General features: G+C 37.2%; 1 protein-coding gene across 1 annotated transcript in view; it reads right to left on the bottom strand.

Moving 5' to 3' along the window:
* The window catches only part of Flt1 (fms related receptor tyrosine kinase 1), a 173,323-nt gene that overhangs the window by 136,863 nt on the left and 23,625 nt on the right, over positions 1-12,835 (bottom strand). The window contains exons 2-3 of the mRNA XM_076872583.1: positions 8,942-9,038; positions 8,429-8,655 (exon numbers count right to left, since the gene is read on the bottom strand). Of these exons, the coding sequence (XP_076728698.1) occupies positions 8,429-8,655; positions 8,942-9,038 (324 nt within the window). The remainder of the gene's footprint in view (positions 1-8,428; positions 8,656-8,941; positions 9,039-12,835) is intronic.

The following is a 12,835-nucleotide window of genomic DNA, read 5'->3' as shown; positions in this document are numbered from 1 at the left end:
TAGCTCTTCCTCTCTAGGCAGAACAGGCATTTAATTATCATTATCAAAGTTATAAAATGTCAGAAACTCAAAGGCTTTTCAGCTTAAGGGGATTTCTTCTGAAAAAGTCCCTTCCTCATTTTTTAAAATGACATACTTGGATATTTTTATAAATCCTCAAAACTATAATAAAGTTTTGATCCACTGTTTTTCACACTTCTTTTTGGGGGGAAATGAGAGCATATGGTGAATTTTATTGCCTTTGGACTTCACTACCATTTTGAGATTTCATAATTCCATCCTAGTCCTCAACTTTTCAGAGTCTTAGATTGTATCCAAGTGGCTTATTCAAATTATGTTCATTCTGATTATTTTTGAGTATTTGTGTAGTTTTACTAAATGCCTACTGATATACAATTGTGTTTTTTCTAGCAAGGCTCAGCCATGTGGCTCTACAGAACTGGCATGCCAAAATTTCCTATTATGGAGCCTACGGAGCACTAGGAATTGCTCTCATTTGTAAGGGAATGGCCTGAACATTTGACTGGTAGTATCAAGTGCTGAGGATGACATTCCTAAGAACATACTAAGTGAATACAAGATCTGGGGTAGGAGCGAAGGAAAGAAAATGCAACAGGTCTCACTGCCAACAAACCCACCATTAGTGGCTTCCATCCTGATTACATGTATTTCCATACTAGAATTGAGGTCCCTTGGTGTTCAATACAGAAACCTTTCTGGAAGGGAAATGTGAAATAGCAGGGCTTAAAGATATCAAGAATGTCTTCCATCAAATTTTCATGTACTGGAAAGGAAAATGGTTAAGAATTAAGTTACTCTGCTCTAAACTCTTGCCATGTGGTCCTAATCAGCTGTGATGGATAGAATGCTTCAGTATTAGAGGGAGCACATAGCCAGAATATAGTGCAGTCTCTTTCCCAAGGAAAAACCTGCGGTACCAAACAACATTCAATGCACATGTTAAACCTCAGACATATTTGTATTCTCCTCTTTCACAATTTCATAAAAATGGGGGACAAAGAAAATCTAGCAAAACCTGACCTTATACTAGGTTTTTGATGAAGTTGTATACAGATAGACCAGAAAATTCCTAGAGATTTCTAGTAGAAAATCATTTGAAGTAGAATTTTGTAAGTGCAAATCAGCCTGCTACCGTATTAGGAAAGCCACCTGGGTTTCAGAAGTGTGGTCCAGAGGCTGAGAGTCCAGACTTTGTTCACTCCAATGTACTCATCTGTCTCTTGAGCAAATGCACAGGAGAAAAACAGGATCTGTTACCCAGCCTGTCTACATTCCCTGCTTCTTGGAGATACAGGGGCTCAAGTGACTACTATGGTAGAAACCATAGATAATCCCTGGGACTTGAAAACTAACTCATACAGGAAGACCTGTACTAGAAGAAAAACAAGTATCAAGAAATAAGTGGAAGAAGCCAAGTTTCGGGAGAGTTGCAAGGAATAAGGAAAGTATAGATTGTTGTGGGGAAGGGAGATGTTGAAAACTAAAATCTAAAACCAGAAGACTCTAGACATTAGCCAAGCAATAACAGGTAATTGTCATAGATTTCCAAAAAAAAATCCAGATCTAAAGAATTCAGCCAACTAGTATGGCCAAGTGTTCTTTTTATTTATTTTTTAAAGTTGGTATCTTGATTGTTTTCTTCCTACAGAACATAAACTGTTTTAGTCTATTTTCTCTTGGAGGAAGATTTTGATGAATAGAAACTTAAAGTTTCTCTCACAAAAATAACAATGATCCCACTGAAATTCCTTAGAGGCTTTGACACCCTGATCAGCCATGCCATGTCCTTGCTGCCCATCATGACTTCTGCATTGCAAGCATCACTACCCGCTTAGGATGAAGAGCTTACATCAGAGGACCTTAGAAGAGTCATTTGATCATTACAGGGGGAAGTGGACACAGAGAGGCTCTGTGAGTCAGTCTACAATTGCGAGTTTTGCCACTGATGTCCCTGCTTGTTACGTTGGCCATTTTTTTTGGGGGGGGTCCCACTTGCCATACCCACACAGCAAATTGGGTGACACACACCAGCTATGCAACCTTCCCATCATCAGACAGTACTTACTGAGCACCTCCTATGTGTACCTAATTGTGGAAAATCTGGGAAGAAATTTAAAGGAAGGCAATGTTGTGACAGAGTGTCCATGCTCCATACAATACTAAGAGGGCTCCTTGTTAAGGTCTAGGAGGAGTCTTCTTCATTCTTCACAGAGACCCATGTTTGAAGAATAGTTATTCTCTTAAAAACATAAAACCTGTGTTTTTAAAAAATATTCTTAAAAATATGAGTTATAGTTGTAGAAAGTAACTGAGGAATTTCAAAATTACAGGATTCTACATCTTTGTTTTTTTGTGTCTCCCGCCATAGGGAGGGAGAACATATATGGATATAGTGGAAGCGATTAGTTTTACTAAACAAAACTTATCCTTACTATCTGTAGTATACATGGATATTTTCCACTTTAGTCTCTGTGTTTTTAATGCTGGTTGCAACTCACTAATTTGATTGCACAGCCCACTGATGGGTCAATTTAAGACGTAAAAATTAGCAGACACATTGGGTCAATAACTGAATTTTATGCACATTTTAACTTTTAACTGTGCACATTTTAACTTTTTTGGGGAGGGGGCGGGTACTGGCAATTGAACTTGGGGGCACTCAACCACTGAGCCACATCCCCAGCCCTATTTTGTATTTTATTTATAGACAGGATCTCTTGAGTTGTTTAGCACCTTGCTTTTGCTGAGGCTGGCTTTGAAGTCACAGTCCTTCTGCCTCAGCCTCCCGAGCTGCTGAGATTACAGGCACGCGTCACTGTACCTGGCTTGGGATACACATTTTAAAAAGCGCTGCTCAACTTTGTAGATAGAGTCGTGTCTTTTTCCCATATTGTGTGAGCTAGAATATAGCAGTGAGACAGAGTGCAGGGAGCAGATGCCAAAACAAGGCTTTTTCCCATCAGGCCACCATACAAAGTTCTTCAGAATCAGGATTTGCCTCTCTAAGGTCTGTCACTGGGAAACATACTGAAATCCAGCCAAACCCCTATCATTACTCAAAACAGAAAGAAAAAAATTAAATTGAGATTTTTAAAAATGTAATAACTATATGTTTTCAAAGATGATAATAATTGGGTCATAGTTTGAGGTCAAGAGCTGAAAGTCCAAATGTAGGGGAAATAGCCTAAACTTAGAAATCTGACCTGGATCCCCATCCTGACAAGTGACAACTTTATGAACTCTATCTCTCCTGTGCAAGTGTCTGAGAATGTTTCTCTTCTATAACATGCAGGCAATGCCAACTCAGCTTCTCTCAGAAATAATTATGTAAAAACTCTTAAGAAAAATTTTAAGAAAATTTGCTATACAAATGAGTACACTGAATACTTCTCAGAACATCTGTACTGTTAAGATTTTTACTTGCTCAGGGTCCCCTAGCCAGATAGAGCTTTTTCACAACTAAATACATTCATATAAAGGCATAATTATTTCTCTTTCTAAAAATATCTGTTGTTAGAAATTCTACTACTATTCAGTTATTGACCCAATGTGTCTGCTAATTTTTTATGTCTTAAGTTGGGCTATTATGCAGAGCTCATCAGTTTTATGCATATGAGAAAACAATTGGAAGGAAAAAACTCATGAACATACTCTAGCCCATTTACTTTAATGAACTCAGAGAGAAACATAGTCAAGAAGAGATACAGAGGAAAAGCAGTGTGTTTCTTTCACAGCAAAGAACTGGAGATGGCCACGTAACCATAGCTTCACCCCATTTTTTTTCACTTTCCAATTATAATTTTCCAAGAGAAAATATTATATTTAAGTAACCCCCCAAAAGGCTCAAGGCTGGAGAAGGGAGGGATATAGGCTAACTTCACAGTGTGGGGAGCTCAACATGCAAAGTTTAAGGTCTTGTTCACTGAATTAGACACACAGTACTAAATCATTTAGAGATGCCATTTTAAAACATTTCTGGTCATTTTTCTTACTTGCCAGTCATAACTCATATATTATAATAATAATTTTAACAAAAACCTTTTTTCGAAAAGGTTGTCCCAGAGAGAATATCTGATGTATAAATTCACCATTTCTCCAGAAATCCTCTGTAACATGCAACAAATCAGTGGTGGTGGTGGTGTTTTTTTCCCTTTTCTTTATAACTCAGAATTTTGTAGCTGTAATTACTGGGGGAGGGGGTTTAATTTTTCAGCTATGCTCATTTCAGTGCCTAGACCACTCCAAGGGTGTATCAGGGAGGATGCCAGTGTGATGATATCTTCACATCAGCATCATTTAGTAGGGTAAAACTCCATCTGGCCATACAACCCCTACCAGAATTTGAGTGTCACTTGACTCTTCACTGTCCTTCACTCACCTGGCATCTGATCACAAGACTGGCTGGATCCCACAAGCCTATCAACTCTCTCCCTCCCCAAAAGTCTGAAGTGAATAGGGGCCAACATCTGTCCTGCTGGTCCCCTTGCTTTGGTCTTGCCCCTTTCCATCTCTTGTGGCCACTGAGACTCGGAAGGGAAATCGGAGCACCTGATCTTGTAGTCAATACTTTTTCACTGTACCCCACAGAGCCTTGGTTTTTACAAGTGAAGAACCAAGAGCCCTGAGTAGATCTTGGTGAGGGATAAATGGCATGATATAAACAAAACTGTTTGTTTAAGTGAATAGGAATGGAACAAATGTAAGAAGCTATATTAGTGTAAGAAGTTCATTAATTTTAATTTAACCAGACAATTTAGTAATAAATTCAAGTAGTTAAATATATAATCACTTGAGTAATTAAATTGATATATCAGAGGATTGGTGGATTTATATAAAATAATAGTGATAAAGTGAGAGTATTAGTTTCTCTTTAATATACAGAAAAACTTATATCTGTATGAGACTCAGATGGGAACTGTGCCTATTACATAACAGGCAATCAACGTCTAAAATATTAGTTTGTTCATAATTCATACATTGGATTTGGTGATACATACACAAAGCTATATACTGCAGATTCTTTTTCTCATCTATAGAACCAGGTGCAGTAGAGCATGCCTGTATTCCCAGTGGCTCGGGAGGCAGAGACAGGAGGATTGTGAGTTCAAAGCCAGCCTCAGCAATGGTGAGGTGCTGAGCAACTCAGTCAGACCCTGTCTCTAAATAAAATACAAAATTGGGCTGGGGATGTGGCTTAGTGGTCGAGTGCCCCTGAGTTCAATCCTTAATACCCTCAAAACAAAAACAAAAACCAAAAAATACTATAGACTACAGGTTTGCTTTTTCAGAAGATATCAAAAGATGGTTCCCCCTCTTTTTAAAAACTAAAATGAAATGTCAACACATCTGCAGATGCTTTTCAGGGATAAGAAATCCTTCAAACAGAACAACATGTTCTGAAGTAAATATTCAACAATAAATACATGATAGCCAATTTGTATTTAGTGAGTAATCACAGCTGTGTATCTAGTGAGTGATCAAAAAATGGATGGAGTTATATTAATCCCAGAGATAATCCTCTGAGTCAGCAGAGACCAAGTGCCCCTGAACTAAAATAAACCTGTAATGGAAGTGTTCGATAAAAATGAAAGCAGAAGACCAAATTTCCTCCAAAAGGGAATTAATAAAATAATAAATACAGAAATACATAAAATGTTGGGCTATTTGGAAACATTATAATTGTTTAAAGAATTATATCACAGCTATTTTGGACTTTTATAAGGTATGATTATGAGACTAATAATATTCTGCCAGGAAAAAGATAACAAAATAGGTGTCACTTATCATAGGAGGACAGCTATAGGCACATAGCATGTTCCCTAAATATTTGTTGATTAATTAGTAAGCAAGTACGATTCAGGATACTCCTCTGTGACTACCATTATTAGCCAAACATCTTTTAGTATTAGTGCTATTTAAAAATGATCAATCTCATGATACCTCCTAACAATTTTCCAGTGATCTCATAATATTCTTACTATGGACTGTATTTGTATGTGTTTCACAAGAAATGCCTAAGAAACACTCTGCATTTCACAATTCTTTCTTCTCCTAGAAGAGTCTTTGAAAGAGACAATTTCCTAATGTCTAACAAATTGTGCAGAGTTTTGAGATACTGGAACTTGTAACCTGATGCTACTGTTACAGGAGAGCAGAGGCTATGAGTCCATGAAATAATGGCCACTACTCTCCAATCTCATGGCACTCTTTGTACTCAACCTGGAATTTAGCCTCAATATCAATTTTAACATAGTATTCCACAAGCACCTATTAACCAGTTCATTCATTCATTTTACAAATACCGAGTTTTTGCCATTTGTCAGGCACTGTCCTGGGGAGGCACATTACAGATAAGAAGAGTCATCAGACAGACACAGATCTGCCTTCACGAGGCTTAGATTAACAATTGATTTAACACTCAAAGTCATGATTATCTGCCAGATCTGCTCCGTTGGGTAGTGTAAATAATTCTAAGTAGCTACATATCTGTTCTGTCATAGAAGGGGATTGGAGTAAATCATGTACTCCCTGTTTCTGTAGGAGTTAAAGGGAGAATAACTGAATGTTGTTTTTAGAAGACACATTAAGGTCTTCCTTTATTTATTTGTGTGTCTGAATTGCAAGTCAGACTCTGATAAACCCACAGGAGAAAAGTTTATACAGATTTTAGTATTAAAGTCCCACTCCTCCAGAGAGATAGGAGTCTCTAGGAAGCACTGCAGAGTGCTTTCTTTTCTATTCAAGCACTGGAAAAAAATATAATAATACACTCTGGAACCAGAAAAAGAAAACAGATGGCCAAGTATAATTCCCCCACCACCACCACCACCACTATCAGGCATTGTGTCTTCTTTCCCTCTGAGCTGCAAAATTGCCTCTCTCAAAGTCTCTATTCTTCATTCTGTACCATCTCCAACTCTGCCCCATTTTCTGCCCTTTTCCCTCCCACAGGCGTGTGCTGACTTTCTATACCCAGGTCCCTGTCTGCAGCCTACTCTATGTGTAAGTAGGCTGATGCATCCCTACAGTGGCAAACTGCTAGGATGTGTAGTCCCTACAGTTAGCTACCCAGGAAAAGTACAGGTCAGAACAGTTTGAAGAGTAGGGATATAACACTGGCTCAGTCAACATAAGGCTGATAGTAGCTAAAGAGGTAACTGTCAGTATCATGAAACTGTTCAGTCTCCTAAGACTAATCCTAAATCTGGAGAGTTAGAGATTATGCATGAGTAAAACATTGTCTAGTTACCTTATTTCAAAAATTAAAAAAGAATTGCACCAAGATGTTAAATCTACTATATTGCCTACTAAGCAAATATCCTGTTCTTTAGTTCATGAGGAGGAAGACCCACCATATGTACATTTTTAACTTAATTTTGTGCCTGAGGTGTCTACCAATTTTGCTTTATGGTCTCTAGATCCCCCTCAATGATTTTGGAAATTGACTGGATTAAACAAAGAGAAACACAACAGGGCACTTTTATATTCTTTCTCAGGGATCCAATTCTGTTTTCAATGTATACTTCCTTAAAAAATTTTCATTTCTTCCCTTTAAATATTATTACTTCATTTGCTCATTCTCTAAGGACAGAAAAAAAGAGTATCATAGAAATTAGAACCAAAAATGATTCATTTCAGGCTGGGGATATAGCTCAGTGGTAGAGCACTTGCCTAACATGTGTGAGGCCCTGGATTGAACCCCAGATCCACCAAAAGAAAGAAAAAGAAAGAGAGAGAGATTCAGTTTTACCTTTTGTCCTTTTCACTATTCAGTGGTGTATGCCAGTTCTTATATAATATTTGCTCAGTGAACATGAAATAATAAACCATTGTCAACTGGAACCAATTTTGTAACGTTCAAGAGAAAATAATAATACTACATTTATTAATCTAGAAGAAAAACAACTGCATGTGTGTCTGTGTGTGTTGTGCTAGGATGAAACCCAGGGCCTCAAACATGCTAAGCATGTGCTCTACTATTGAGCTACTTTCCTTAGCCTAGAAAAAAAAAATTTTTACGATTCTAACATATAAGACAGTATAGTGTGTTAAAGTACCAAAATCATGTATTCTATTTTAGGCTTCTCAATAATTAAGAAATAGAACTAAGATCCTACCATTTATTATCCATTCAGACACTTCTACATGTTATGGGTGTAATGGTGAGCCAAATAGACAAGAGTCTCTTATCTTATGGAGTGTACAATTCACTGACTAGGCCTTAAAAATTCTTGTTCAAATGCATTATGCAAAACTGAATTCTCTTAAGTTCTACACTAGGGTGTAATCTCTTTCCTGGTCCATTTGTTTGATACTCTCTAGGAAAGCCACCTTTCCAATGGACCAGGGTAGATTTAAAGCCCTCTGCCAAGCAATAGCAAACAGAACATAGCAATGGAAGTCTTACCACTAATAAATATATAGATTGTGGATTCTGCTTTCTTCTTCTTTGAACTAGATATAGGTAGATATTTGCAGCTGTAGAAGCCAGTGTGGTTTGCTTGAGCCATGTTCAAGGTCAGAGTACTGCAGAATTGTTGGCCATTCTTTCCACAGGCAGATTTAGTTATGCTCAGTCTTTTGCTTTCCTTACTCACGATTTTAGGCAAAGACCATGAATGGGGTGAGTCCCCCCTGCAATTGTAAATAAGAAAATAAAACACAATCAAGACTGGAGCCAAGGCTCAGCAAAGTTCCTAAACATTCATTTTATTGGCAAGCACTATTCTGTCTTCTCTTAAGTGTAGTCATCTTTGTCTTTATAATTCTTTCCCGTCCATGTGAAGCTGGAGACGTGGTGGTTTGAACTTTGCAGATCAAAAGAGACCACTAAAATCTACCTCTATATTCTACCAGGGAAATAATAGTTGGGCCCTGTGAAGGACAAGTAGATTATTCCCAAACCAGCACAGTCACTTACCTGCATTTGAGATACAGTGTCTGGCCTGCTTGCATGACGTGCTGGGTGCCTTTTAAACTCAGCTCAGGACCTTTTAATTTTGAACCCAAACTAGACCCTGGAAAACAAAAATTTTACTTGTATTATTTACAAATTGCCTTCTCATCTTGTTTTTTAAAGTTATTGTTTCATAAAGTAAGTTTTTCTCTTTACTTACACATGCACAAAGATACACTGAATTTAAGTTTCTCTTAATTCACAAATTCTTTCTAATCCAAATATGACTCATAAATATTATATATACTTTTATACTAAATAACTTAAGTATTATATCATCTAAAAGCCCATATATCTAGAATGTTAATAGATTCATGTTTCAAAATGAAATCATATTATATATATGATATATATATGATAAAATATATAATATTTTATTTAAAACTCTCAAGATTAAATGTCAGTGTCATCCAAAGTATATTTAAAATTCTAAATTTCTACCAGTATGGGTTATCTAGTTAGTTAGACTAGGCTTCTGTATTTTTTTCTGCATAAAAAGGAGATATCATACTATATACCTCATAAACTGATGCAATTATTATATGTAAATTTTAAAAATTTAAAAACTATTTAAGGAGATGGAAATGCTAACTACTCTGGTTGGATTATTATATATTATATATAGGTATCAAACTATCACATTACCCTATAAATAAGTATGATAAGAACCAATAATTTTTTAAAAGGTATAGGAATTTTCCTGAATTTTAGCAATAGATAAGCAATTAGTTGAGCAATGCTTTTGGGGGCCAGACATTTTTCTTTCCAAAGTAGTTTCCTCATTTGTAAGACTAATTTTAGGATCTAAGTCAGTTTTAGAAACTATTTGGTTTTTCTTACGCAATCTACAAGTTACTTCTGTAATGGTACAGTAAAAAGGAAATTGTTCATTTACGTGACATTTGACAGGCACATCTCAGGGGACTGTTGTGAAGCAATGAAATAAAGTGTATGAAAGTACTTTAAGATTTGTACATCTTTGTACAGTGCAATAATGACATCTGTTCTAGCAACTAGCTGTGTGACCCTGGACAAGTCCTCTCTCTCTTTAGATCCAGTTTTTGTATCTATAAACCAAGAGATGGAACTAGGTGCTTTCGGATCTGTGACCTTCCATTTGGACTCTCCTGGGGTCATGATTCTTTGAGCCAAAGGTCCTACAGAGGTTGAGTTTCTCTTGAAACTCTCGTCGACCATCCAGAATAAAGTCAGCAACAGTCTCTCTTGCCTCCTCCTTCCTCTCATCCCTCCTGCCCCTCTCTGCTTTCCCTTCTTCTCCATCCTCTGCTTCCTCCTCCTGAGGCAACTGCAAAACCTGGTTAAGGCAGGAAACCAGGGACCCAGAATTAGTGACATTTAGGTAAGTACAAGGGTTAGAGGAAGGGAGGAAAGACAGACTTGGAAGTTTAACTATTTAGGACAAATCTTGGGAAATTTTTTTACTTTAAAAATGGGTTTTATAGGGCTGAGATTGTGGCTCAGAGGAAGAGCGTTTGCCTCGCATTGTTGAGGCACTGGGTTTGATCCTCAGCACCACATAAAAATAAAATAAGGATATTGTGTCCACCTATAACTAAAAAAATAAATATTAAAAAATGGGTTTTATACAGTGGAACTTAAGGTAGCAGCTTGAGATGAATGGTCCTCTAAATTTTTCATGTTGGGTTACAGATCTGTGAGATGAGATTCAGGTGTCAAATTCCCACACCATACCCAGCTGTGCTTTCTGTTGTATGTTTTGGGTTCTGTCTCAAAAAAAAAAAAAAAAAAAAAAAAAAAAAACAAGACTGGACTTAGTTAAAAGATCTGCATTTTAAGTTTTGTTTTCGACTTACTAAGTGCAAGACCTTTTGCATTACTTAATTTGGTGTTTCTTTCTTTCTTTCTTTCTTTTTTTCTTTTTTCTTTTTTGGTACCAGGGATTGAACTCAGGGGCACTTAACCACAGAGCCACACCACCAGCCCTATTTTGTATTTTATTTAGAGACAAGGTTTTTACTGAATTACTAGGCTGGCTGCTTTGAATTTATGATCCTCCTGACTCAGCCTCCTAATCTGCAGGGATTACAGCTGTGAATAAAATGAATAAAATGGAAAAACCCATGATCTACTTCTTAGGGAGGGATGTGAATTCAATGCTATGTCCTTGATGGGCTGGCTTACTACATTCTATGTTGCAGATATCCACTGGTCCTTAAATCTGTTGGAATTGCTCCCTTCACGCCCCCTTCTGTTAGAGATAATTTTGCTGGGTGTTTAACTGCAAAGAAAGATGCTAACTGAACATTATATGCTTTTCTGATGTTACTAATAAGGTAATATTTAAAAATAACTTTTAGCCAGGCACACTGTCTCACACCTGTAATCCCAGCAACTTGGGAGGCTGAGGTGGGAGGATCACAAATTCGAGGCCAGCCTCAGCAACTAAGTCAGATCCTGTCTCAAAAAAATAAAAGATCTGGGAATGTAACTCGGTGGTTGAATACCCTTGGTTTCCATGCCCAATACTGAAAAAGAGAAAAGAAAGAAAATAAAGTAACTTTTATAGCTAAGGTCCTGATATCAAATTACTGATAGTATTAATGATTCCATAGTAACATATTTAAATTGAAATCAGATTCACATACATCTGATTGGTTGATTAAATAACCCCATAAAACGATTCAGTCCATTCACATACCAAGGGACACATTTTGTACTTTACTCATCTTTAAGAGTCTAGGCAAAGTAGTTGAAAATTAGTGATTCTTGTCAACAGGAGACTTTTCTAAAGCCACATCCAGCAATTAAGAACACCTTCCCTGAAAAATTTCTAGGCCAGAATAGTTTCTGCCTTTCCCTATGGCATGGAATTCTGGGGACTTAATTGAACAATTGTTCCTACTCTGGAAAAGATCCAACAAAGCTTCCTGAGGAAAATTCTGGCATTACTTATATAGTTACCTTTGTGGTCTAGGTGGAGTGATTCGTTTTCCCATCCAGAGAGGCCATGGCGGGAGAAGCCTCCATTTTCATGCTATGAGTATCTGATACTTTGGTTTCTAAATCCTATGACTTTTTCTTTATCAGCAACTTAGAACACCAGTACTTCTGTCATCAGAGAGAACCTGTAACTTCAAACAGCCATGCCAAACCAGCCCTGTGAAGTGTTGTATTTAGAAGACCCTTCGAAGAACATGCCCTTTGCAAGCTCCTTTTTGTACTCCTTGTGCCATCTTTGTACTCAGAGACACCCAGACTGAGGGGTTAGAAGATACTAGGCAGCAAAAAGAAGGTTATTAGAAACTTTACCTGGGGAAATGCCAAGAAAGTGGTTTCTCTATTACATTTGTCTCCACTAATATAAATTAATTTTTCACTTGGAATGAGGAAGCTAGATAAATGTTAATTAAAACAAAGGAAAGGTATAAGGAAACTATACTTTCAAGTAACTGGACACTTCTAGTAAATCTCCTTTCTTCAGTTAATAGGAAACTAAGGTCTCATAAAAATTAATGGAAATACCAAGACTATAGCTTAACAGGAAAACCAGTAGGGGAAAAAGAAAGTTAAATTCCTTGAATGCTTTGAAATCACATTATTAAGCCTTAAAACATTTCTTTGAGTCAGTTTAATATCCATATGACCACCAAGTAATGAAGATTCAGCTAACATTTTTTTTTTTTTGTACTGGGGATTGAACTCAGGGGCACTCGACCACTGAACCACATCCCCAGCTCTATTTTGTATTTTATTTAGAGACAGGGTCTCACTGAGTTGCTTAGCACCTTGTTATTGCTGAGACTGGCCTTGAACTTGCGATCCTCCTGACTCAGCCTCCCAAGCTTCTGGGATTACAGGTGTGTGCTACCGAGCCTA

Source organism: Callospermophilus lateralis, chromosome 12 (assembly GCF_048772815.1).
Source record: "Callospermophilus lateralis isolate mCalLat2 chromosome 12, mCalLat2.hap1, whole genome shotgun sequence".
Taxonomy (NCBI): domain Eukaryota; kingdom Metazoa; phylum Chordata; class Mammalia; order Rodentia; family Sciuridae; genus Callospermophilus; species Callospermophilus lateralis.
The sequence above is the reverse complement of the archived record's forward strand: the minus strand, read 5'-3'. Positions and strand labels throughout refer to the sequence as shown.